Source organism: Scyliorhinus canicula, chromosome 12, assembly GCF_902713615.1.
Source record: "Scyliorhinus canicula chromosome 12, sScyCan1.1, whole genome shotgun sequence".
NCBI classification, from domain to species: Eukaryota; Metazoa; Chordata; class Chondrichthyes; order Carcharhiniformes; family Scyliorhinidae; genus Scyliorhinus; species Scyliorhinus canicula.
The window spans coordinates 59,014,989-59,040,354 of NC_052157.1; the positions used below are offsets into that span (position 1 = coordinate 59,014,989).

Below are 25,366 nucleotides of genomic sequence, written 5' to 3' on the forward strand. Positions count from 1 at the left end.
CGACCATAGAGTTTCTGGCGCAGAGGAATAAGCTACATATGGACTTTAACCTGCTATCCACCAGGAAAGCAGTGCAGCATCTCCACCAGACAAGGGGACCTGTTACAAGCACAGAAAAATTGCTGGCGGCCTATCGGCTCACCAGCTGAGAAAGCAGCCACGAGGGAGATAGCGCAGGTAAAAACACAGTCGAGGCAGACTGGTAACTGAGCCAAAAGAGGTCAACCAATCTTTGAGACCTTCTGCCTGGGCTGTTCACCTCCGAACTCCCGACAGGGACGCGGGGATGAAACAGTTCCTCGACAGACTGTAGATGCCAGTTGTGGAGGAGTACAGGTGGGGGAAACTGGAAACACCAATAGGTCTGGGAGAAAGCATGGAGAGCATCAGCTCCATGCAGAGGGGGGAAGGTGCTGGGACCCGATGGGTTCCCAGCGGACTGCTATAAAAAGTTTGTACCAGTCCTGGCCCCACACCAGGGGCTCTCTGCTTTCTATGCTAACACAGGCCACGATATCGCTGATACCCAAAGAATACCTGCTGATACCCCCGCCCCGGGGAGAGACACACCAGAGGTGATCATTTCCCTGGATGCAGAAAAGGTTTTCGACAGAGGCGAATGGAAGAACCTCTTTGAAATACTGGAGCAGTTTGGGTTGGGAGCAGGGTTCACCTCCTGGGTGAAATATCCTGTACAACCCCCCCCCCCCCCCCCCCAAGATCGAGCATTCAGACCAACACCACCAGCTCTGAATACTTCCAGCTGCACAGAGGCACCATGGCAGGGATGCCCATTGTCCCCACTCCTGTTACCCTGGCAATTAACTCCTGGCGATCGCTCTGCAAGATGCAAAAAGCTAGAAGACTATCCAAAGAGGAATCAGAGAGCACAGAGTCTCACTCTATGCGGATATCCTGCTCCTCTACATCTCGGAACCACAGAATGGCCTGAGAGCAATCGTGCAGCTCTTGAAAGAGTTCAGAGCCTTCTCGGGCTGCAAACCCAACCTGGGCAAGAGCGAGGCCTTCATAGATTTCATAGAATTTACAGTGCAGAAGGAGGCCACTCGGCCCATCGAGTCTGCAGCGGCTCTTGGAAAGAGCACCCTAACCGAGGTCAACACCTCCACCCTATCTCCATAACCCAGTAACCCCACACAACACTAAGGCCACTTTTGGACACTAAGGGCAATTTATCACGGCCAATCCACCTAACCTGCACATCTTTGGACTGTGGGAGGGAAACCGGAGCACCCGGAGGAAACCCACGCACACACAGGGAGGATGTGCAGACTCCGCACAGACAGTGACCCAAGCCGGCAATCGAACCTGGGACCCTGGAGCTGTGAAGCGATTGTGCTATCCACAATGCTACCGTGCTGCCTTCCAGTGAACCCAAATGGTTGAGGGGCAGAGCTGGAGGGACTCCCATTCAAACTAGCGCAAAACAAATTCCGCTACTTGCATCATCCAGATAGCCCACGACTGGTCATGGATACACAAGTGGAATCTGACCAGTCTGGCATAGGAAATTAAAAAGGACCGACAAAGATGGGATACACTCCCGCTCTACTTGGCGGAAAGTGTGCAGACGATCTAAATCAACGTACTGCCAAGGTTCCTCTTCCTGTTCAGATCCATACCGATCTTCATACCCAAGGCCTTCTTCCACAACATAGATAAATGATCATGGCGTTTGTGTGTTGGGTGGAGGGGAGGGGGTAAGAACCCAAGAATCCCCAAATCAACACTGGAAAGGAGGAAAGTCATGGTCGACCTGGCACTGCCAAATCTGCAATACTACCACAGGGCAGCTATGGTGGAGAGAGTGAGGAGATGGATACGTGAACCCACCATGGAATGAGTGAGGATGCAAGGGAATGATCTTCCGGGCCCTCGCCACGGCAGCGCTCAATTCCCCCCGATGAAATATACATTCTGCCCAGTGATAGTAGCCACACTTTAGACATGGAACCAGATGAGGCAACATTTCGGTCTAACTGTGATGGCCCCCATCTGCGGAAATCACAAATTCCCACCAGCCATGCTCAACACCACCTTTAAAAATGGAGACAGGATGGGGACGCTAACAGTTCGGGATTGTTACATAGGGGACGGACTCGTGACACCGAGCGAACTGATGGAAGACCTGGGAATACCGACAGGACAGGAACTTAGGTACCTCGAAATCAAGCACTTTATCCGCAAAGAGACGGTATGATACCCCAGGGCCCCGAGAGACACACTATTAGAGGAACTGATAAACACGGACAGGAAGGGGGGAACAGCGGGAACATATGTTCCTCCTGCAGAATGTGGGAGGAAAGGGTCACCTCTAGTGTCCCTTCTGACTACATCTGCGGGAAGTGCACCCAACTCCAGCTCCTCGAGAGCCGCATTAGGGACCTGGAGCTGGAGCTGGATGAACTTCGGATCATTCGGGAGGCGGAGGAGGTTATTGAGAGGAGTTATAGGGAGGTAGTCACACCTCAGGTAAAAGAAGAAAGTAGATGGGTTACCGTCAGGGGAGGGAGAGGGAACCGGCAGGCAGTGCACGGATCCCCTGTGGTCGTCCCCCTCTATAACAAGTATATCGTTTTGGATACTGTTGCGGGGGACGACTTACCAGGGGTAAGCAATAGGGCGCAGGTCTCTGGCACAGAGTCTGTCCCTGTTGCTCAGAAGGGAAGGGAGAAGAGGAACAGAGCACTTGTCATTGGGGACTCCATAGTTAGAGGAACAGACAGGAGGTTCTGTGGGAACGAAAGAGACTCACGGTTGGTGTGTTGCCTCCAGGTGCCAGGGTTCGTGATGTCTCTGATCGTGTTTTTGGGATCCTTAAGGGGGAGGGGGAGCAGCCCCAAGTCGTGGTCCACATAGGTACCAACGACATAGGTAGGAAGAGAGATGGGGATTTGAGACAGAAATTCAGGGAGCTAGGGTGGAAGCTGAGAGCTAGAACAAACAGAGTTGTTACCTCTGGGTTGTTACCCGTGCCACGTGCTAGCGAAGTGAGAAATAAGGAGAGAGAAGAGTTGAACACGTGGCTACAGGGATGGTGCAGGAGGGAGGTTTTGGTTTCCTGGATAATTGGGGCTCATTCTGGGGTAGGTGGGACCTCTACAAACAGGATGGTCTTCACCTGAACCAGAGGGGTACCAATATCCTGGGGGGGAGATTTGCTAGTGCTCTTCGGGGGGGTTTAAACTAATTCAGCAGGGGGATGGGAACCTAAATTGTAGTCCCAGTGTACAGGATGTTGAGAGTAGTGAGGTCAGGGATAGGGTTAAAAGTTCGAAAGAGGGCACCGGCAAGCAGGACGCTGGTTTGAAGTGTGTCTACTTCAACGCCAGGAGCATCCGGAATAAGGTGGGTGAGCTTGCAGCATGGGTTGGTACCTGGGATCTCGATGCTGTGGCGATTTCGGAGACATGGGTAGAGCAGGGACAGGAATGGTTGTTGCAGGTTCCAGGATTTAGATGTTTCTGTAAGAACAGAGAAGATGGTAAAGAGGGGGAAGTGTGGCATTGTTAATCAAGGAAAGTATTACGGCGGTAGAAAGGACGCTTGAGGACTCGTCTACTGAGGCAGTATGGGCCGAGGTTAGGAACAGTAGAGGAGAGGTCACCCTGTTGGGAGTTGTCTATAGACCTCCGAATAGAACATAGATAACAGTAAGCACAGAACAGGCCCTTCGGCCCTCAATGTTGTGCCGAGCCATGATCACCCTACTCAAACCCACGTATCCACCCTATACCCGTAACCCCACAACCCCCCCCCCTTAACCTTACTTTTATTAGGACACTACGGGCAATTTAGCATGGCCAATCCACCTAACCCGCACATCTTTGGACTGTGGGAGGAAACCGGAGCACCCGGAGGAAACCCACGCACACAGGGGGAGGACGTGCAGACTCCACACAGACAGTGACCCAGCCGGGAATCGAAACTGGGACCCTGGAGCTGTGAAGCATTTATGCTAACCACCATGCTACCCTGCTGCCCTCTGGAATAGTTCCAGAGATGTAGAGTAAAGGATTGCAAAGATGATTCTTGACAGGAGCGAGAGTAACAGGGTAGTTGTTATGGGGGACTTTAACTTTCCAAATATTGACTGGAAATACTATAGTTCAAGTACTTTAGATGGGTCAGTTTTTGTGCAGTGTGTGCAGGAGGGTTTTCTGACACAGTATGTAGACAGGCTAACAAGGGGCGAGGCCACATTGGATTTGGTACTGGGTAATGAACCCGGCCAGGTGTTAGATTTAGATGTAGGTGAGCACTTTGGTGATAGTGATCACAACTCGGTTATGTTTACTTTAGCAATGGGCAGGGATAGGTATATACCGCAAGGCAAGAATTATAGCTGGGGGAAAGGCAATTATGATGCTATTCGGCAAGATTTAAGATGTATAGGATGGGGAAGGAAACTGCAGGGGATGGGTACAATCGAAATGTGGAGCTTTTTCAAGGAACAGCTACTGCGTGTCCTTGATAAGTATGTACCTGTCAGGCAGGGAGGAAGTTGTCGAGCAAGGGAACCGTGGTTTACTAAGGAAGTTGAAGCACTTGTCAAGAGGAAGAAGAAGGCTTATGTTAGGATGAGACATGAAGGCTCAGTTAGGGCACTTGAGAGTTACAAGTTAGCCAGGAAGGATCTAAAGGGAGAGTTAAGAAGAGCGAGGAGAGGTCACGAAAAGTCATTGGCGGATAGGATCAAGGAAAACCCTAAGGCTTTCTAGAGGTATATCAGGAACAAAAGTATGACTAGAGTAAGATTAGGGCCAATCAAGGATAGTAGTGGAAAGTTGTGTGTGGAATCAGAGGAGATAGGGGAAGCATTAAATGGATATTTCGTCAGTGTTTACACTGGAGAAAGACAATGTTGTCGAGGAGAACACTCAGGTTCAGTCGACCAGGCCAGATGGAATTGAGGTTCAAAAGGAGGAGGTGTTAGCAATTTTAGAAAATGTCAAAATAGATAAGTCCCCTGGGCCAGATGGGATTTATCCTAAGATTCTCTGGGAAGCCAGGGAGGAGATTGCAGAGCCTTTGTCCTTGATCTTTATGTCGTCTTGTCGACAGGAATAGTGCCGGAAGACTGGAGGATAGCAAATGTTGTCCCCTTGTTCAAGAAGGGGAGTAGAGACAACCCTGGTAATTATAGACCTGTGAGCCTTACTTCGGTTGTGGGTAAAATGTTGGAAAAGGTTATAAGAGATAGGGTTTATAATCATCTTGAAAAGAACAAGTTGATTAGCGATACTCAACACAGGTTTTGTGAAGGGTAGGTCATGTCTCACAAACCTTATTGAGTTTTTTGAGAAGGTGACCAAACAGGTGGATCAGGGTAAAGCTGTTGATGTGGTGTATATGGATTTCAGTAAGGCGTTTGATAAGGTTCCCCACGGTAGGCTATTGCAGAAAATAAGGAAGTATGGAATTGAAGGTGATTTAGCGGTTTGGATCAGTAATTGGCTAGCTGAAAGAAGACAGAGGGTGGTGGTTGATGGCAAATGTTCATCCTGGAGTTCAGTTACTAGTGGTGTACCGCAAGGATCTGTTTTGGGGCCACTGCTGTTTGTCATTTTTATAAATGACCTGGAAGAGGGTGTAGAAGGATGGGTTAGTAAATTTGCAGATGACACGAAGGTCGGTGGAGTTGTGGATAGTGCTGAAGGATGTTATAGGATACAGAGGGACATAGATAAGCTGCGGAGCTGGGCTGAGAGGTGGCAGATGGAGTTTAATGCGGAAAAGTGTGAGGTGGTTCACTTTGGAAGGAGTAACAGGAATGCAGAGTACTGGGCTAATGGCAAGATTCTTGGTAGTGTAGACGAACAGAGAGATCTCGGCATCCAGGTACATAAATCCCTGAAAGTTGCCACCCAGGTTAATAGGGCTGTTAAGAAGGCATATGGTGTGCTAGCCTTTATAAGCAGGGGGATTGAGTTTCGGAACCACAAGGTCATGCTGCAGCTGTACATAAGGCAGCAGGGTAGCATGGTGGTTAGCATACATGCTTCACAGCTCCAGGGTCCCAGGTTCGATTCCCAGCTGGGTCACTGTCTGTGTGGAGTCTGCACGTCCTCCCCCTGTGTGCGTGGGTTTCCTCCGGGTGCTCCGGTTTCCTCCCACAGTCCAAAGATGTGCGGGTTAGGTGGATTGGCCATGCTAAATTGCCCGTAGTGTCCTAAAAAAAAGTAAGGTTAAGGGGGGGTTGTTGGGTTACGGGTATAGGGTGGATCCGTGGGTTTAAGTAGGGTGATCATGGCTCGGCACAACATTGAGGGCCGAAGGGCTTGTTCTGTGCTGTACTGTTCTATGTCTATGTCTATAACTCTGGTGCGGCCGCACCTGGAGTACTGCGTGCAGTTCTGGTCACCACATTATAGGAAGGATGTGGAAGCTTTGGAAAGGGTTCAGAGGAGATTTACTAGGATGTTGCCTGGTATGGAGGGAAGGTCTTACGAGGAAAGGCTCAGGGAATTGAGGTTGTTTTCGTTAGAGAGGAGAAGGCTGAGAGGTGACTTAATAGAGACATATAAGATAGTCAGAGGGTTAGATAGGGTGGACAGTGAGAGTCTTTTTCCTCGGATGGTGATGACCAACACGAGGGGACATAGCTTTAAATTGAGGGGTGATAGATATAGGACAGATGTCAGAGGAGTTTCTTTACTCAGAGAGTAGTAGGGGTGTGGAACGCCCTGCCTGCAACAGTAGTAGACTCACCAACTTTAAGGGCATTTAAGTGGTCACTGGATAGACATATGGATGAAAATGGAATAGTGTAGGTCAGATAGGCTTCAGATGGTTTCACAGGTCGGCGCAACATCGAGGGCCGAAGGGCCCGTACTGCGCTGTAGTGTTCTATGTTCTATGTTCTAAAGGCGAATCACAGGAAGTGGGAGGGGGGGGGGGAGAGGGAAGAGACAGGGAACAAGAGAGGAGAACCAGGGAGGTGGGGGGGGAGGCAGGGAAATGAGAGCCGGAAGGAAGGCACGGGATACAATAACGAACATGGCATCTCCAGATCTCCAGGAACAGGGAACTGGGAGAATAAAGACGGGAGGAAAGGCAGAAGCAGAGGTGAGCGCGAAATGGCAGCGAGATCCATCCATGAGAAGCAAGCGACAACACCAAACCCATTCAAGTATTGCCCACTGTAATTGTTTCTCCAGCACCCAAATGTATATTTACCTCCCCACCAACAGTCGCCCACTTATGTGTTATAAATAATTTTGCCAGGTATACAGAGTTGCTGCTGTTGAGCTGGTGCACAATACCCTACCAGTTATTCTATTTGATTTTTTATTGTATTTTTTTTATTATTTACTATTTTCTTTTCTTTGGTATGTTTGGGTGTGCCCTTCTCTTCTATATATGTGTATATATATACACATATATATGTCTCTTATCCTGTGTACATAATGGTAAATATACTTTGTTCAAAAACCCAATAAAAAACATTTTAAAAATAAATAAAGGTACAGTATTGTCTATTTCTATTGCTTGAGGACCGTAAGCAGCAACGCAATACACCTCTCGTCAGGCTGTGCCTGCAGGTCAAGGGCTGAAACAGAGAATCTAAATTGTTGGTTGAAAACGTGCCAATGTTCATCTACATTACCCGAGACTTGAAGTTGGTGGGGTGCCTTCAAACCTTCATTGTCATTTGTTGCGTTGAGATGCAAATAGCCGTAGTTCACAAGGTTGGCAGAAGAATCCTTTGCTTTTGTTCTTCGGTCTGTTTTTGCTTTGTCCTCTGTGGACATCTAAAATGGCCACCCGCAAAGGATAATGGGAATTGTGGTCAAGTTGGGACACAGACAGTATTGCCCCTGTGTATTGGGCAAAGTAAAACCAGACCGAACTTAAACTTGCACCTGTTAAAGGTCAATCACCGATTTCCCCAGGACAATAGACTCAAATTAAGGAATAGCAACAGTTGCAGACTCCCTGCGCCGCTTCCCCTTATTTGGAAAGACATACATACTTGGGACAGTGGTAACTGGGAGCCACCCAGCCATTTAGGCACCTGCCCCTAATTGGCCAGAATTGATTAGGGTGATCGAGACCCTATCGATCAATTGGATCCTGAGTTGGGAACGCCTAAAAGAGCGTGGAAAAGGAGAAGGATAAGACGCACTGCGCCACTAGGGTTCGGTCTCTTTTGGGACTGGCCCACACCAACTGCAGCATAACAACCAGCCAAGTTCAAGACTCGCAATCGCTACCTGAGAGAGATGAGCCGCAGCCGGGACGGACCTGACTTACAGCGGACATACGTGGGAACTCAGATAAAAGCCTTATCTACCTGCGCAGAGCCGGTCATCCAGAAGTTAAGTAAAGGTCATCTTAGTTAATAGGTATAGTTTAATGCGTATCCGCGTGTATCTTTCAACATCGAGATACGTCTTGTGTTTTGAACTAACATACTGGCTGTGTGGTCATTTGGTCAATCCAAGAAACATACTCGCAGCTTGTGGTTTGTTAATAGAAGTAGCAACACTTCTCTGTCATTATCTTTAACATTCTGAGCACCTGGTACCATGTTGTGTTCTGCGAGATGGCCATTGCAGTGAGGTACACAGAACATTCAGATGCTTAACTAAAAGGTGATTTATTAAACATGTGGAAAGATAACTATCAGATTACTGTACAGACAAGCACTACTATATGATTTCTACTGGAACGACTCTAATTACAACTATCCGCTTGTATATCCTACTACCAACTGGCGGGTATCTCCAGTCACAGGATGGATGTCTGACATCACCTGCTGGTCGGAGGTCGGATCGACATCCTGTGCATTGATATACCACTACACACATTTATGTGTACATGCATATCACCACAAGATGTTGACTATTATGTGGCCTAGGAACTCACTCTGTTCACGGTCAATGAGGGGCAATAAATGCTGGCCCAGGCAGCAACGCCCACATCTCATGAATGAAGAAAAACAGGAAGAGGCCATTCAGCTATTCGGCCCTATTGCACAGGAGCAAGGGGAGGACATTCAGCCATTGTTTTGGCATCAAAAACATTAACTCTTGGCTTCAAGTGCGAAGCAAATATCTTCCGTTTTCTCACTTTTGACACCACGCACCTCCCATTGTGTGACTCACCCGCCCTTGCAAATTAAATACACAGAGGCGAGCAGGCGAGCATATCCTGAGTAGGTAACGTAATGATTATAATTCATTTCCATGACCAACATTGTTCTTTGTTAATGATGTGAATTTATAAATACAGATTTCAATGATTGATACCTTTGAAATATTTCATTTATTATTGAGATCAGGGTGTAAAGCTCAAGTCAATTCTACAGAACATATTTCTAGCTCAAAGGACGAGGGAAGTACAGAGATATGCAGCTTTGGGACTTCCTGAGGTGGTGAAGGATGCTATAGAAATGCAAGCTCTTCATTGTTGTTCTTTCTGAAAGACTTGTAACCCTTTGCAGAGCATCTATCATCCCACACAGGATCAAATTAGCCTGTGAAGAAATTGTTTAATACAGTAGCAGCTCTGATCTCTCGAAAGCTGTCGGTCAAGAGATGAAGTCTCATTAACTCCTTTCTCTTTCAGAGCCTGAGAGTGAGAAGCTGGTGAAATATTAGGGAGAGGACAATGGTCGGGAAATCTTACTTCCTCCTGTCACTTCTCCAAGGTAATATCATCGTCAGTTCGGACATATTTATGGTTAATAGACTTTGTAGCAGATCATTCTTATTGAGCTCTGATTGGGAACCAATTCAGCAGTGACCAGTGGACACACTCACAATAGCTTCCATTCACATCACCCCTCTGCTCACTGATATATAGCTTTTAATCTTTATTGTTGTCACAAGTAGGCTTACATTAATACTGCAATGAAGTTACTGTGAAAATCCCTTGTTCGGGTACACAGCGGGAGAATTCAGAACGTCTAAATTACCTAACAGCGCGTCTTTCAGGACTTGTGGGAAAAAACCGGAGCACCCGGAAGAAATCCATGCAGACTCCGCACAGACAGTGACCCAAGCTGGGAATCGAACCAGGGACCCTGGCGCTGTGAAGCAATTGTGCTAACCACTGTGCTACCATGCTGCCCTGCAGACTCTTTGCCTGTGAACTCCTCAAAGTTAAAGTTGAGACCCTCATGTTAAAAGCTCTCCACTGTCTCTGAAAACCTCCCCCAATCACAATAGCGCAGTTTATGTCTGAGACCTTCAGCCCCTGCACCACTCCCTATCTCTGTAATGTCCTCCAACCCTGACAACCTTCCAATCTCTGTAACCTCCTCCAGCCCTGACAACCCTCCCTATCTCTGTAACCTCCTCCAGCCCCGACAACCCTCCCTATCTCTGTAACCTCCTCCAGCCCCGACAACCCTCCCTATCTCTGTAACCTCCTCCAGCCCCGACAACCCTCCCTATCTCTGTAACCTCCTCCAGCCCCGACAACCCTCCCTATCTCTGTAACCTCCTCCAGCCCCGACAACCCTCCCTATCTCTGTAACCTCCTCCAGCTCCGACAACCTTGGTCATCTGTGTAACCAGAATCTTTGCGCTCCTCCAATTCCGGCCTCTGCAGCAACCCCTGATTTCATCACTCCACCAATCTCAGTTGTTCCTTCAGCTGCCTGGGGCTCTGAGCTCTGCAATTAGCTCCCGAAACCCTGGAGTTAAGCAAACATTTAGAATGGGCAGAAAATACTGGGCAATTTCAGCAGGTATGACAGCGTATGTGGAAAGAGAAGGGAGCTAACGTTTCGAGTCTGAAAGACTCTTTTCTGTTTTTGGTTCAGGTTCCAGCATCTGCAGTAATTTTCTTTTATCTTTAGAATGGACAGGATGCAGTGTGATAGTCAGTGCCAAGTCACCAAGGCGACAATGTACTAATGCTTAGAATAGACAGCGAGTCCAGCCTTCAGACTTCCTGTTAAATCTCACCGTGTTCACAGCCAAAATAAAGCAAAAGAGCTGAAAGATCATAAAGATAATATACGAGCAAGTGTATGAAGGTGTCATATTTACAGACTTAGCTGTTTGTCTCTCAGTTCAGTTGCTCTGCAGTTAAAATTCAGACACTCATAGAATGATAGGGCCCAGAAGGAGCCATTTAACCCATTGGGCGAAATTCTCCCAAAACGGGAGAAATCGTAAAACTGCCGTAAAACCCGGGCGGGTTTTACGGCAGCGCGCCCCTTCCCGACGGGGGACCGATTCTGGTCCCCCGTCGGGGCTAGCAGCCCGACGTCGGAGGCTCCGACAAGTCGGGCTTAACGAAAATCGTTAAGCCCGCTTGCCGGAGTCAGCGCCGGCTGACGCGTCATATGACGTCAGCCGCGCATGCGCAGGTGGGAAGACTCCACCCGCGCATGCGCGGGTGACGTCATCGCGTTTTTGCGCGAAACCCGCGCATGCGCGGGCCGGGTTGCCCCTCAGCCGCCCCGCGTATTGATACTGCGGGGCGGCGGAAGGACAAATAGTGCGCGGGCATCGGGCCCGCTGCCCGCGATCGGTGCCCACCGATCGCAGGCCCATTGCACCCTTGGCACGACCGTGGTACTGCCGTGCCAATCGGTGCCATGGTTATTTTTTGCGAGTTTGTCACAACGTTTTTACGAACGGCAGGACCAGGTGTGTTTGCCGTTCGTAAAAAGGTCGTAAAGGGCTGGGACTTCGGCCCTTCTAACAGCTGAGAATCGCTGCCGGCCGTAAAAAAACGGCGGCAGCGATTCTTGTCGGGATTTCGGCGGGGGGGGGGGGGAGAATAGCGGGAGGGCGTCAAAAAAGTCGGGAAGGCCCTCCCCCTATTCTCCCACCCGTCGTGGGGGGGGGGAGAATTTTGCCCATTGTGCTTGGCTCCGTATCCAATTAGTCGTCCATTCCTACGCTACAGGAATTTTACAAACTCCCCCTTAGAAAGAGGTGATTCAAGCACAGAAACCTCTGACTCTGAAATGAGAGATCTACCCACTGGCGTACCTATCACTGAGTATTTTGTTAAGGACAAGGCTGGAGGCAAATGCTGAGTTGTTCAAATCCCAGACAATTTCCCTCAACTTTATGTTCGCAGTTGGGTGCAAGGTGTGGAAAGGTTTGAAATCTAGATGATATCCCAGACTTTAGGGAATAATTTGAACAAAATAAATGTTTATTGAGAAATGTGAAAAGTGTAACAATGAGTAAACTGGAACTAAAACTAGAAAATGCTAGAAAAGCACATCGGGTCTGGCTGCATCTTTAGAGAGTGAAATAGAATTAACATTTTGTTATAACTCCTGTGGAGGTCCCGGGATCAGGACTATACAATTTCCCATGACCTCCCCAGTATATGACTTCCATTTTAAGGCAGGCAGGCTTTTCCCTTTCAGGGGTAGGATTTTCCCTTTACAAGGAGAGCCCCAGTTTTATAACTGTTATATTATTGATGAAATGTGGAGGGCTCACCTACAGTGTGATAAAGAGCTTGACTCACCCGGACGCCACAGATTCCCGGTCATTCACTGCCCTGGTGACCCTGGCGGGGGAGCATTTAGACTCAAAACCGCCTCTTATCGTGCGCCGTTTCCTGTTCCACGTGGCTGCTCATACCCAAGCCGAGCTGGTGAGTGACTTCCTGGCCTGCCTCCGAAAACTGGCTGAGACTTGCGAATTCGGAGTGACACTGAATGAGACACTCAGGGACCATTTGGCGTGTGGACTCCATGATGCGGCCATGCAATGGAGATTACTAGCTGAGGCCCACCTGGACCTGCAACACGCAGTGGGGATAACCATTTCCAGAGAAAGCGGCAAACAAGGGATCCAGGAATTCCCGGGACTGACGGTGCTCAGCCTGTGGCGCAACAACAAGCACCTATTATTATTACCCATCACACTCAGCTAGACCCGAGGAGGCTAGCACCCAACAGCGGAACACCTACCAGAGGAACACGGACCACTGCAATAGAGGCCAAGGACTTTGTCCTCCGACCAGGAGGAACAGGAATATGACGACCAGCCAGCGGAGGCCGCAACAGGCCGCAGAAACCAGAGAGACAGGAGGTCCCACGACGATCTGCCTGCCTGCTGACCCGCTAGGCGTGACGCCCCCTGTCCCCTCCCCCCAACATGACAGGGCTTACTACCTGGAAGATGATGACAGCACCTACCACAGTTACACTGTGTGGCTGCACCAAGAATAGCGCCCATCCAGACCTCCCTGCAAATTAATGGACACCCAATCTGTATGGAACTCGACACTCGGGCAGCAGTGTCGGTAGTCAGTCGCCGTACGTTTGACCGCATTCGGTCTGGCCTTCTATCGCTAACACTGTCGGACACCAACTCAAGGCTGGCCACCTATACGTGGGAACCGCTGGCACGCTGGGAATAGTGGGCACTTCAACGGTTCCAGTTGAGTATGGTTAACAGTCTGCAAACCTTCCTCTGGTGGTCCATGGGAGCGGTCCAAGCTTGCTGGGGCGTGACTGGTTATGCCACTTATGGTTAGATTGGCTACGGGTGTGACGCATGCACCCACATGGCCCTGAGGGAGTTCTGATGAGGTTTCCATCAGTATTCCAGGATGGCTTGGGCATCATAAAAGGAGACATGGCCCGAATAAATGTGGACCACATCCCTCAACCGGGCTACTTCCACGCCTGACCTGTTCCATACCCCATACGACCCAAAATGATGCTGAGTTGGTCTGGATAGAGAATTTGGGCATTATCCGCCCGACACAGTTCTCCCACTAGGCGGCGCTGGTCAGCCAGATGAAAGCAGATGGATCAGTCCGTTTGTGTGGTGACTAAAATGACAGTCAATCATGTGCCTTGACTGGACTGTAACTCGGTTCCGCAAATCGTGGACATTTACGCAAAGCTCCGCAGAGGGTGCATGTTTACGAAACTCCATGAGTCACGCTTGCCTCCAGTTGGTCCTGGCCCCCGAGTCCACATGCTTTGTAACAGTGAACATGCACAATATACATTTGCCTGCCCTTTGGGGTTTCCTCCGCATGCATGATATTCTGGCATGTAATGGGGAACATCCTGTGAGGTCTGCCCCATGGTGGTCTATCTCAATGACATTCTGATCACTGGCTCGTCCGATCAGGAGCACCTACAAAATCTGGCCGAGATGCTGGGGCATTTTGATGATGCCGGCGTCCGCCCCTGGCAGGAGGAATGTGTGTTCAACGTCGCCGCAGTAACGTACCTCGGCCATCACGTAGACCATCATGGCTGCACCCGGTGTAAGAGAAGGTTCCAGAATTTCGGCAGGCTCCTGTACCAGGTGGCCCGATGGAACTCCGTTGGTTCCTGTGAATGGTAAACTACTATGGCAAGTTCCTCCCAAACCGCTCTAGCCCCTAGCCGTCCACCGTCTGTTGAGGAAGTGGCAACACTGGGAGTGGGGCCGAGATCAGCAAGCGGCTTTCATCGAGGTGAAACAACAACTCTCCAAGACCCCTGACCCACTTCAACCCATCCCGGCCAATCCGATTACATAAGAACATAAGAACTAGGAGCAGGAGTAGGCCATTTGGCTCCTTGAGCCTGCTCCTCCATTCAAAGAGATCATGGCTGATCTTTTGTGGACTCAGCTCCACTTTCCGGCCCGAACACCATAACCCTTAATCCCTTTATTCTTCAAAAAACTATTTATCTTTATCTTAAAAACATTTAATGAAGGAGCCTCAACTGCTTCACTGGGAAAGGAATTCCATAGATTCACTACCTTTTGGGTGAAGAGGTTCCTCCTAAACTCAGTCCTAAATCTACTTCCCCTTATTTTGAGGCCATGCCCCCTAGTTCTGCTTTCATCCGCCAGTGGAAACAATCTGCCCACATCTATCCTATCTATTCCCTTCATAATTTTATATGTTTCTATAAGATCCCCCCTCATCTTTCCAAATTCCAATGTGTACAGTCCCGGTCTACTCGACCTCTCCTCATAATCCAACCCGCTCAACTCTGAGATTAACCTAGTGAATCTCCTCTGCACACCCTCCAGTGCCAGTACGTCCTTTCTCGGGTAAGGAGACCAAAACTGAACACAATACTCCAGGTGTGGCCTCACTAACATCTTATACAATTGCAGCAGAACCTCCCTAGTCTTAAACTCCATCCCTCCAGCAATGAAGGACAAAATTCCATTTGCCTTCTTAATCACCTGTTGCACCTGTAAACCAACTTTTTGTGACTCGTGCACTAGCACACCCAGGTCTCTCTGCACAGCAGCATGTTTTAATATTTTATCATTTAAATAATAATCCCTTTTGCTGTTATTCCTACCAAAATGGATAACCTCACATTTGTCAACATTGTATTCCATCTGCCAGACCCTAGTCCATTCACTTAACCTATCAAAATCCCTCTGCAGACTTCCGGTATCCTCTGCACTTTTTGCTTTACCACTCATCTCAGTGAAACTTGGACACATTGCCCTTGGTCCCCAACTCCAAATCATCTATGTAAATTGTGAACAATTGTGGGCCCAACATTGATCTCTGAGGGACACCACTAGCTACTGATTGCCAACCAGAGAAACACCCATTAATCCCCACTCTTTGCTTTCTATTAATTAACCAATCCTCTATCCATGCTTCTACTTTATCCTTAATGCCATGCATCTTTATCTTATGCAGCAAACTTTTGTGTGGCACCTTGTCAAAGGCTTTCTGGAAATCCAGATATACCACATCCATTGGCTCCCTGTTATCTACCGCATTGGTAATGTCCTCAAAAAATTCCACTAAATTAGTTAGGCACGACCTGCCCTTTATGAACCCATTCTGCGTCTGCCCAATGGGACAATCATCCAGATGCCTCGCTATTTCTTCCTTGATGATAGATTCCAGCATCTTCCCAACTACCAAAGTTAAGCTCACTTGCCTATAATTACCTGCTTTCTGCCTACCTCCTTTTTTAAACAGTGGTGTCACATTTTGATCTATTGACCTACGACGCTTCTCCATAAAGCATCGGGCTGTGTTGGCCCACACCATGGACGACAGATCTGAACCTCCCACCGCCTTCGCCTCAAGAACGTTGGCCAACGCGGAGAAGCAGTCTGCCCAGATCGAGATGGAGGGCTGTCGTACTCGGGGTCAAGAAATTCCATCAATGTGTCTATGGGTATCGGCTTCACCATTCTCGTGCACCACAAGTCTCTCCTAGGGCTCATCAAGGAGGATCGGGCGATTTTTTTTTTTCCTCCTCCCATTGCTTCAACCTGCATTCAGTGATGGGCATTGTGTTCGCAGTGTATGGCCACGTGTTGGATTATCGCCCCGGGACCAAGATTCCCCACGCCAACATGCTAAGCCTGTTGACCAGGCCCTACACCAGTGACAGCTGCGAGGTCATTGCTGCTCTCCATTTTATAGACTCACTACCAATCACAGTTTCCCGCATTCATGGGTGGACCGAGACTGACCCTCAGCTATCCCGCGTCCATCGCATGGTGCAGTATGGGCTCAACATAGGGCTGTACTACTGGACCTAAAGGCTTACGGCAGAAAGATGCAGGAGCTTAGCATCGAGAACAGTATGCTCCTTTGGGGGACCCACATGGTGGTCCCCGAACCTGGATGCGGCCCGCTCCTGACAGACCTCCACAATGGTTGCCCTGGAGTGTCCAAGCTGAAAATGTTAGCTCAAAGCTACTTTTGGTGCCCGGCATCAACGTAGACATCGAGCAGGTGGCCCAGCGCTGCGTCCAGTGTCAGGCACAGCAGAAGTTGCATCCTGCAGCCCCGCTCCATCTGTGGGAATGGCCAGGTAGTCTGTGGTCTCTCCTCCATATAGACTTTGCGGATCCCTTTCAAGGGGCGATGTCCCTCATCCTCATCGTGGATGTTGAAGTCCACTCAAAGTGGAAAGAGGTTCTCAAGATACAAGCGGTGACAGCACGGACCACCATGGACAAACTCCGGCACATTTTCACCACACACGGCATATCTGAGGTGCTCGTATCAGGAATGGTACGGCATTTACAGGTGCAGAATTTGCGGCATTCATGTCTGCAATGGGATCCATCACGTGAGGACCACCCCAGACCACTGAGTTTTGAATGGGTTGCTGAGTGGGCAGTGTAAACATTTAAGCTCGGCATGAAAAAGCAAACATCGGGATCCTGGGAGACCCATTTAGCAAGACTCTTATTCTGCTACCGGACAATCCCGCATGCCACCAAGGGCATCGCGCCAGCTGAGATGTTGCTGGGTCGCTGCCCCCTCACCCAATTGAGTCTCATCCTTGCGGATAATGGCGGGAAAGTCCACTGCCTTCCGGACCGAACCGAGGTGAGCAGTGTGGTTATCATTCTCAAACGGAACGTGACTGACCAATGTCAATTTCCTTAAGCGCTGAGGAGCTTGGTGGACCATTTTTATCCAATCCTTCAATTGATCATTGCTCACCCAGTTGGGTACTTGGTATACATGAAGCTGGAGTAGGTTGGCCTGGAGGCTTTGTAGCAAGTGTGTAGAATACATATTACATGCCTGCACCCTGTGCACTTTCTGTGAGATCTCACACTATCAGTTAACTGATTAACTGTCTGATATGGCTGCAACTGTTTAAGTTCCTTGCACACTAGCTGATTGACCCACTGGTTGTGGTTTATAGCCTTTCCAGCATCTTGATATATGACCTTAACCACAGTTCTCATTTGCCCTTTCATTACCAAAATCATTCTGCGATGTTAAGGTCATTAACTGCTAAAACTCCTGCCATATCCTCCAACCGTTAATTCCACTATACTTCTCTGTTGTTGCTTACCTGTTTTCAGTCCACTCCACTCCAGAATTTCCCATTCCAGGGTCACAAATTAACCCTGACCATAGCAATAGGCTGGTAAGTGTAGGTTGGTGAGATTAATCATAACTTTTACAAGTTCATATCCCGGTACTACTGTCACTGATTCGTCACTGGGTGGCGGGACTAACCTGTGACCCATAGTGTGGCTCGTGATAAGCTCATCACATTAGGGTCTAGGAGTTGTCCTTGGGTTTATGGTTATATCCAAGCCGGGGCTCGCTGGTGTCACAGTGGGGGCAGTAGGTTTTTGGCTGGTTCTTACCCTTACCTGGTGGGGTCCTTGCTTCCTACAATATTCCACTCGATTTTTGGGCTCCTGTTTTGACTGGCTGCCTGTTTCACTTCCCTTGTACAAAGCTGTCAATCTTTCACATATCATCTCATGATCTTTAGTATGGTTAGGCGCCCAGCAGGGATACATGCAGTGAATCTCCAGATTGCCCCCTGTAACAGTATATTTTACAGTAAGAAGTTTTACAATTGCTGGTTAAAGTCCAACAGGTTTGGACTGAATCATTAGCTTTCGGAGCACTGCTCCTTCCTCAGGTGAATGAAGAGGAGGGTTCCAGAAACATATATAGACAAAGTCAAAGATGCAATACAATACTTTGAATGCGAGTCTTTGCAGGTAATTAAGTCCACAGGTCCTGACGGAGCAACTGGAGATAGGGGTAACCCCAGGTTAAAGAGGTGTGAATTGTCTGAAGCCAGGACAGTTGGTAGGATTTCGCAAGCCCAGGCCAGATGGTGGGGAGTCCAAGGTCCCGGTTGAGGCCGTACTCATGTGTGCGGAACTTGGCTATATGTTTCTGCTCGGTGATACTGCTTGGTCACGCGTCCTGAGGCTGCTGAAGTGTTCCCTGACTGGAGGAGAACATTCCTGCCTGGCGATTGTCGCGCGATGTCCGTTCATCCGTTGTTGCAGCGTCTGCAAGGTCTCGCTAATGTACCACGCTTCGGGACATCCTTTCCTGCAGCGTATGAGGTAGACAAAGTTAGCCGAGTCGCACGAGTATGTACCGCGTACCTGGTGGGTGTTGTTCTCATGTGTAATGGTGGAACCCATGTCAATGATCTGGCACGTCTTACAGAGATTGCCATGGCAGGGTTGTGTGGTGTTGTGGTTGCTGTTCTGAAGGCTGGGTAGGTGCTCAGTTGTTGAAGGCAAGTCGTGGGGGTGTGGGGATGACCTTGGCAAGATATTCGTTTTAACGGTGACGTGTTGAAGGCTGCGAAGAAGATGTCATAGTTTCTCCACTCCAGGGAAGTACTGGATGACTAAGGGTACTCTGTCGGTTGTACCTCTTGTTTGTCTTCTGAGAAGGTTGGTGCAGTTTTTTGCTGTGGCATGTTGGAACTGTCGATCGATGAGTCGAGCGCCATATCCTATTCGTATGAGGGCAACTTTAAGTGTCTGTAGATGTCTGTTATGCTCCTCCTCGTCTGAGCAGATCCTGTGTATATGGAGGGCTTGTCCACAGGGGATGGCTTCTTTAATGTGTATAGGGTGGAAGCTGGAGAAGTGGAGCGTTGTGATGTTATCCGTGGGCTTGGGGCATCGCCAAGGGGGATGCTGGTGTAGAGTGCCGAGACGTCCGTTGTGATGAGGAATGTTCCTGGTTCAAGTGGTCCGTGGGTGCTGAGTTTCTGTAAGAAGTTCGTCATATCGTGCAGCATGGTAGCACAAGTGGATAGCACTGTGGCTTCACAGTGCCATGGTCCCAGGTTCGATTCCCCGCTGGGTCACTGTCTGTGTGGAGTCTGCACGGGTTTGCGTGGGTTTCCTCCGGGTGCTCTGGTTTCCTCAGTCCAAAGATTTGCAGGTTACGTGGATTGGCCATGATAAATTGCCCTTCGTGACCAAATAAGGTTAGGAGGGGTTATTGGGTAACGGGGATAGGGTGGAATTGAGGGTTTAAGTGGATCGGTGCAGACACGATGGGCCGAATGGCTTCCTTCTGCACTGTATGTTCTATCTATTGCGACAGAAGCTGGGTGTTCCTTGTACGATGGGTTTCAAGATGCCCTCGGTGTAGCCAGAGAGGTTCTCACACAGGGTCCCATTGCCTTATACAATAGGACGGTCTGGTGTGTTGGCCTTATGTATTTTCAGGAGGCACCAGAGATCTCCAATGCAGGGAGTACATGGGATGAGAGCACGTAGGGTGCTCTGAAGGTCTGGATCCAAGGTCTTGATCAGTCTGTTGAGTTGGAGGGTGTGTTCCTTGATCAGACCTGCGGGTAACTGGCTGTAGTGTTCCTGGTTGTTGAGTTGTCAGTACACTTCTTTGCAGTTGTCAGTTCTGTTCAGTATGACGGTGGCCCCTCCTTTGCTGGTTTGATGACGATGCTGCGGTTGGTCTTGAAAGTGTGGATGGCGTTGTGTTGTGTTGGGGGACGTATCTTGTGCCTTGTGAATGTGACTGATGAATCTGGCATTGACGTGACTCCTGACGGCTTGAGCATACATGTCGAGTCTAGGGCAGCGGCCTTCCGGAGGGGTCCAATTCTACTCTTTCCTGTTTGGTTGCTGCACCACAGATCTCTCAGTCTGCTGTTCCGTTTCATTGGTTGTCTCATTGGGTTCGCTGTCGGCCTCTTGCGGTCTGTGGAAGAACTCCCGGAGCCTCATTCGCCTGATGAATTTCTCCGTGCCTGCCGCGAGACTGATGGGGTCCATTTTGGTGGTTGTGTAGAAATTGAGCCCTCTGCTGAGGACTTTGTTTTCGTCTGGTTGAAGGGTGTAGTCCGACAAGTTAATAGACTTCTCCATATTGTTTACTACTGTGGTACCGGGGGAAGCTTGATTGATGCTGGTGGTGATGTTGAGTATCTCAAGCCTCCTGTTCTTGGTATGCATAGAGCTGGAGTAGTACCGTTGTCGCATCTGTTTGGTGACGCCCCGCAGCTGGTCTGCTGCGTCCTGAGAGCAAGTTGAGGATATGGCCTCTATCTTGGTTTCCAGGTTTCAGCATCTGCTGTAGAGCTGGTGTACGAGGTGGTTGAGGAGTGTGAGAGAGGTGTGACGACAGAGACTCTCAGCATAGTCTGTTTTGTAGGTCGACTTGAGTGGGTTTGTGATCTGTAGTCCTTTCAGGATCTTGTCTGCTTTCTTGCATCTTTGTAGAAACCTAATGTCAGTGTTTATATGCGCAACCTTCTTGGAGATCCTCTCCACTTTGAGCCGGCAGTTTGCGGTGACGATGGTAGCCATGATGTGGAGATGCCGGCATTGGACTGGGGTGAGCGCAAGAAGACGTTTTACCACACCAGGTCCAACAGGTGTGTTTTGAATCACTAGCTTTCGGAGCACTGCTCATTCCTCAGGTGAATTTAAAAATAGGGCCATTCGGGTTGTCCAGGGCATTTAAAGTTTTTTGATCTGTCATTTAAAAAAATAGTTGTCATCTTGCCTGGGATAAGAATCCTGTGTCCCAGCTTTCCGGATCACCTGTAATTCCCTTGATCCTGGATTCCCAACTGATAAAGAACCTAGGTATTTTGGAATTGCATGTAATTCGTATAAATTGCCTCGCAGGAATGTACAAAGTCCCGTTTGTACGTACATCCTGTGACCCGTCATAATAAAAACCTATATTACTTCTTCCCCTTACATTTCTCATTAAACTTACAGCATCCCAACGCACCCGCGTGACATTAGTATACATATGATTATTGGTTACTGTGTCAGCGATGTCCGACTCCTTCTGTGTCCATGGCGAGGAGGTTCGATGTCGGTGGTTGCAACCAGAGATGAAGTGGGGCCCCAAAGCGTACTAGCAATAGAATCCTGCGGGTATAAAAAATGCCTTAGGCACTCAGTTACTATTATATCATTCATATCACCTCCAATCCTTCCTTGTCTGCATGGGCGTGGAATGCCCTGCCTGCAACAGTAGTGGACTCTCCAACACTAAGGGCATTCAAATGGTCATTGGATAGACATATGGACGATAAGGGAATAGTGTAGATGGGCTTTAGAGTGGTTTCACAGGTCGGCACAACATCGAGGGCCGAAGGGCCTGTACTGCGCTGTAATGTTCTATGTTCCTCTCTGTGCCTTTGTCCCATAGCCTGGGCTACTCTCGTGGCCTGTTTACAAATCCAAAGGATACCTATCACAAGTGCAGAGGCTGTGAAGGCCATGGCTGACTTTGTATATTAATCTTGCAGGGACGGCCCATTTCCACCAGGGCACACTGAATGCATCGCTGGCATAAGTTTGCCACATTCCTGCCCATTCCCTTCCACCACCAACATTCCTTTAATAGTTTTTTTGTGAGGACCATGAAGAATCCAGCACGAGTTGTAGAATAGAAATAAATAACATTTATTTACAATAACATATATATATACAACAGCAGCAGTAACTCCCTTGCTGCTCACTCCTCCCTAGCTGGTTCCAAACTGGCCAGCTCTATTTATGCAGGGAATCTGCTAATGACTTCTCCGCCCCCCTCATTGGGGAAGCTCATACTCCCTAAGGATTGTGGGATTGCCATTAGTCCCCAGCCAGTGGTAAGCAGGCAGGTTATAACGTCCCTCGAAGGAGGGCGTCTGACCCCTTTTGCCGCAGGCCGGAAACCATTTGCACGAGGCGCTGGATCGGGTGGCATGTAACGAGACGGAGAACGGCGCCTCCGTGATGGACGGCGTAACGGTTGTACATCCACGGCCCGTGGGCCCGAGGATTATCCCTCTGGGGTGTCCTGTGTCTCCATCTCGGAGTCGGAGTCCACTGCCTCCGTCACCTCGGCGTCTCTATCTCCACGCGGTTCTACAACGACCTGCGCAGGCTTTGAGTGCGGCACCAGAGGAAGATTGTAAGGAATACTCTCCACTGTGTCTGGTCTCTGTGGCTGTAGAAGTGAGCTCCGGGTACGGGGAATCTTTGGAAGAAATGGTCTTCTGGACCGAACATGGTCTTCATGCTTGCGCTGAAGACGACCCTGGGCTTGCACCTGGTAAGAGATAGGGCCCGCTCGGCGAAAGATAATGCCAGGGACCCACTGGGTACCACCAGCAAAATTTTGAACGAGCTCTGGGTCACCGAACGCAAACTACTGAATCGGCTGATAGAGAGAAAGGCCATGACCCTGCCATCCTTGAGTGCGGCGTACTTTTGCGCCAATGTCCAATAAAACCATCCTCAGTCGGATGCGAAGTCTCCGGCCCATTAGAAGTTCCGCGGGAGCTACCCCAGTCACCGCATGTGGAGTGGTCCTATCTGAAAACAAAAAATGAGCCAGTCTCGTGTCCATAGACCCGGAAGACTGCTTTTTTAGGCCCCGTTAAAATATCTGCACTGCGCGCTCTGCCAACCTATTGGAAGACAGGTGATATGGAGCGGTGCAGATATAGCGTATGCCGTTCATCTTCATGATCCTCACAAACTCCTCACTTGTGAACGGAATGCCGTTGCCTGTGACCAGCACCTCGGGGAGGCCATGCGTACTGAAAGACAAACGCATCTTCTCGATTGTTGCGCAGGACGTTGTGCCTTCCATCTTATGCAACCCTAACCATTTAGACTGGGCATCGATTAATAGAAGGGACATGGATCCTTGAAAAGGGACGGCAAAATCCACATGCAAGCGCGCCCAAGGCCGCCCTGGCCATTCCCAGTGATGCAGGGGCGCGTCCGGTGAAAGCTTCTGATGCTCCTGGCAAATGGAGCAGTTTTGGTCCACCTTCTCAATGTCGGTGTTGAGGCCTGGCCACCAGATATAACTCCGGGCCAACATTTTTATTTTGGTCACACCCGGATGCCTATTGTGCAAGTCTCTCAGTATCAGCTCCTGTCCTTTTTCCGGGACAATCACACGCGTCCCCCACAAGAGGATACCGTCTTCCACGCTAAATTCTGACAGCTTGGCGGAAAATGCCCGCAACTCGCCTGGGAGCTGTCTTATGTTGCCCACCATACAGGACTATGTGCTGAACCTTTGACAGGACTGGTTCCGTCTGGGTCCACGCACGGATCTGTGATGCCGTGACGGGCAAGGTGTCCATAAAATTTAGGGTTGCAACCACCTCACTGATCGTGGGGGTCGACATGGGGCCGGTCGACAAAGGCAATCGGCTCAGTGCGTCAGCATTCGCTTTCTGGGTGCCTGGTTAATGCTCCAGAGAATACTCGTATGCAGCGAGCAACAAAGGCCAGCGTGGATCCGTGCGGAAGCAATGGGCGTTATTGGCTTATACTCTCGGAAAAGTCCCAGCAGAGGCTTGTGATCAGTCACGATAGTGAAATGGCGGCCATACACATACTGGTGGAAGTGTTTCACCGCAAAGACCACCGCCAGGCCCTCCTTCTCGATCTGCGCGTGCTTCTTTTCCGCTGCAGTCAATGTGCGGGAGGCGAAAGCTATCAGACGCTCGGGCCCGTTCTCCATCATGTGGGGCAGGACGGCCCCAATACCATACGGGGATGCATCACACATGATGAGCAAAGGCTTTCCAAGATCATAATGGGTTAGTAACCCAGATGACGACAATTGTTGTTTTACCCGCCTGAAAGCAGTTTCTTGCGACTGACCCTAAACCTTCTTTAGCAGAAGGTGCAACGGGACCAGTGTAGTTGCCAAATTGGGGAGGAACGTCCCGTAATAGTTTACGAGGCCAAGAAAAGAACAAAGATGCAAAGTGTCAGTCAGGGCGGGGGCCTGTTGAATTGTGCGCACCTTCTCTGTGATGGGGTGCAAACCTTCGCGGTCCACCCGATAACCCAGGTAGACTACTTCCTTCGCCTGAAAGACGCACTTTGTACGACGTAAACAGACTCCAGCCTCTGAAAAGCGTCTAATGACAGCCTCCAAATTTTCCAAATGTTTCTTCTCCGACGTCCCTGTCATCAAAACGTCGTCTAAGTAGACAGCAACATACGGTAAACCTCTGAAGTTGCCCCCCATGACGTTGTGAAAGATAGCGCAGGCAGAGGATACCCCAAAGGGCAACCGTGTATATTCATACAGGCCCCGGTGTGTAATAGTTACATATGGCCGGGAGGCAGGGTCTAGCTTCAACTGTAGGTAGACGTGACTCATATCAAATTTTGTGAACCAGAGTCTGCCTGCAAGCTTCGCGTAGAGATCTTCTGTGTGAGGCATGGACATCGGTCGAGCCGGGAAGCCGTATTCACTGTAAGTTTTCTAGTCGCCGCACAAGCAAACTGTGGCATCTGGCTTCATTACAGGTACAATTGGCACCGCCCAGTTAGCGAAACGGACGGGCCTGATAATACCCAAGGACTCCAAACGGGTGAGCTCCCCTTCTACCTTCTTGAGCAAAGCGTAAGGCACCGGGTGCGCCCGGAAATAGCGCAGCGTGGCTCCTGGTTCGACTTGGATACGGGCTACGGCCCCTTTTATTTCCCCAAACCGGGCTGTAATACATCTGCGTACCGTCCTAGTACCTCCGTCAACCAACCAGAACCTGTTTGGAGGATGTGCTGCCACTGCAGCCGCAAATGGCGCGACCAGTCCCGACCCAACAGGCTGGGCCTGTGGCCGCGCATCATGATAAGTGGGAAACGCCCCTCTTGGCATCCATCAACAACAG

At 49.5% G+C, this 25,366-nt stretch overlaps 1 protein-coding gene across 1 annotated transcript in view; it reads left to right on the forward strand.

Moving 5' to 3' along the window:
- Positions 1-2,077: 2,077 nt before the first annotated feature.
- The window catches only part of LOC119974261 (sialic acid-binding Ig-like lectin 14), a 119,588-nt gene continuing 96,299 nt past the window's right edge, over positions 2,078-25,366 (forward strand). Inside the window, 2 exon segments of the mRNA XM_038813031.1 lie at positions 2,078-2,215; positions 20,547-20,658. Of these exon segments, the coding sequence (XP_038668959.1) occupies positions 2,078-2,215; positions 20,547-20,658 (250 nt within the window).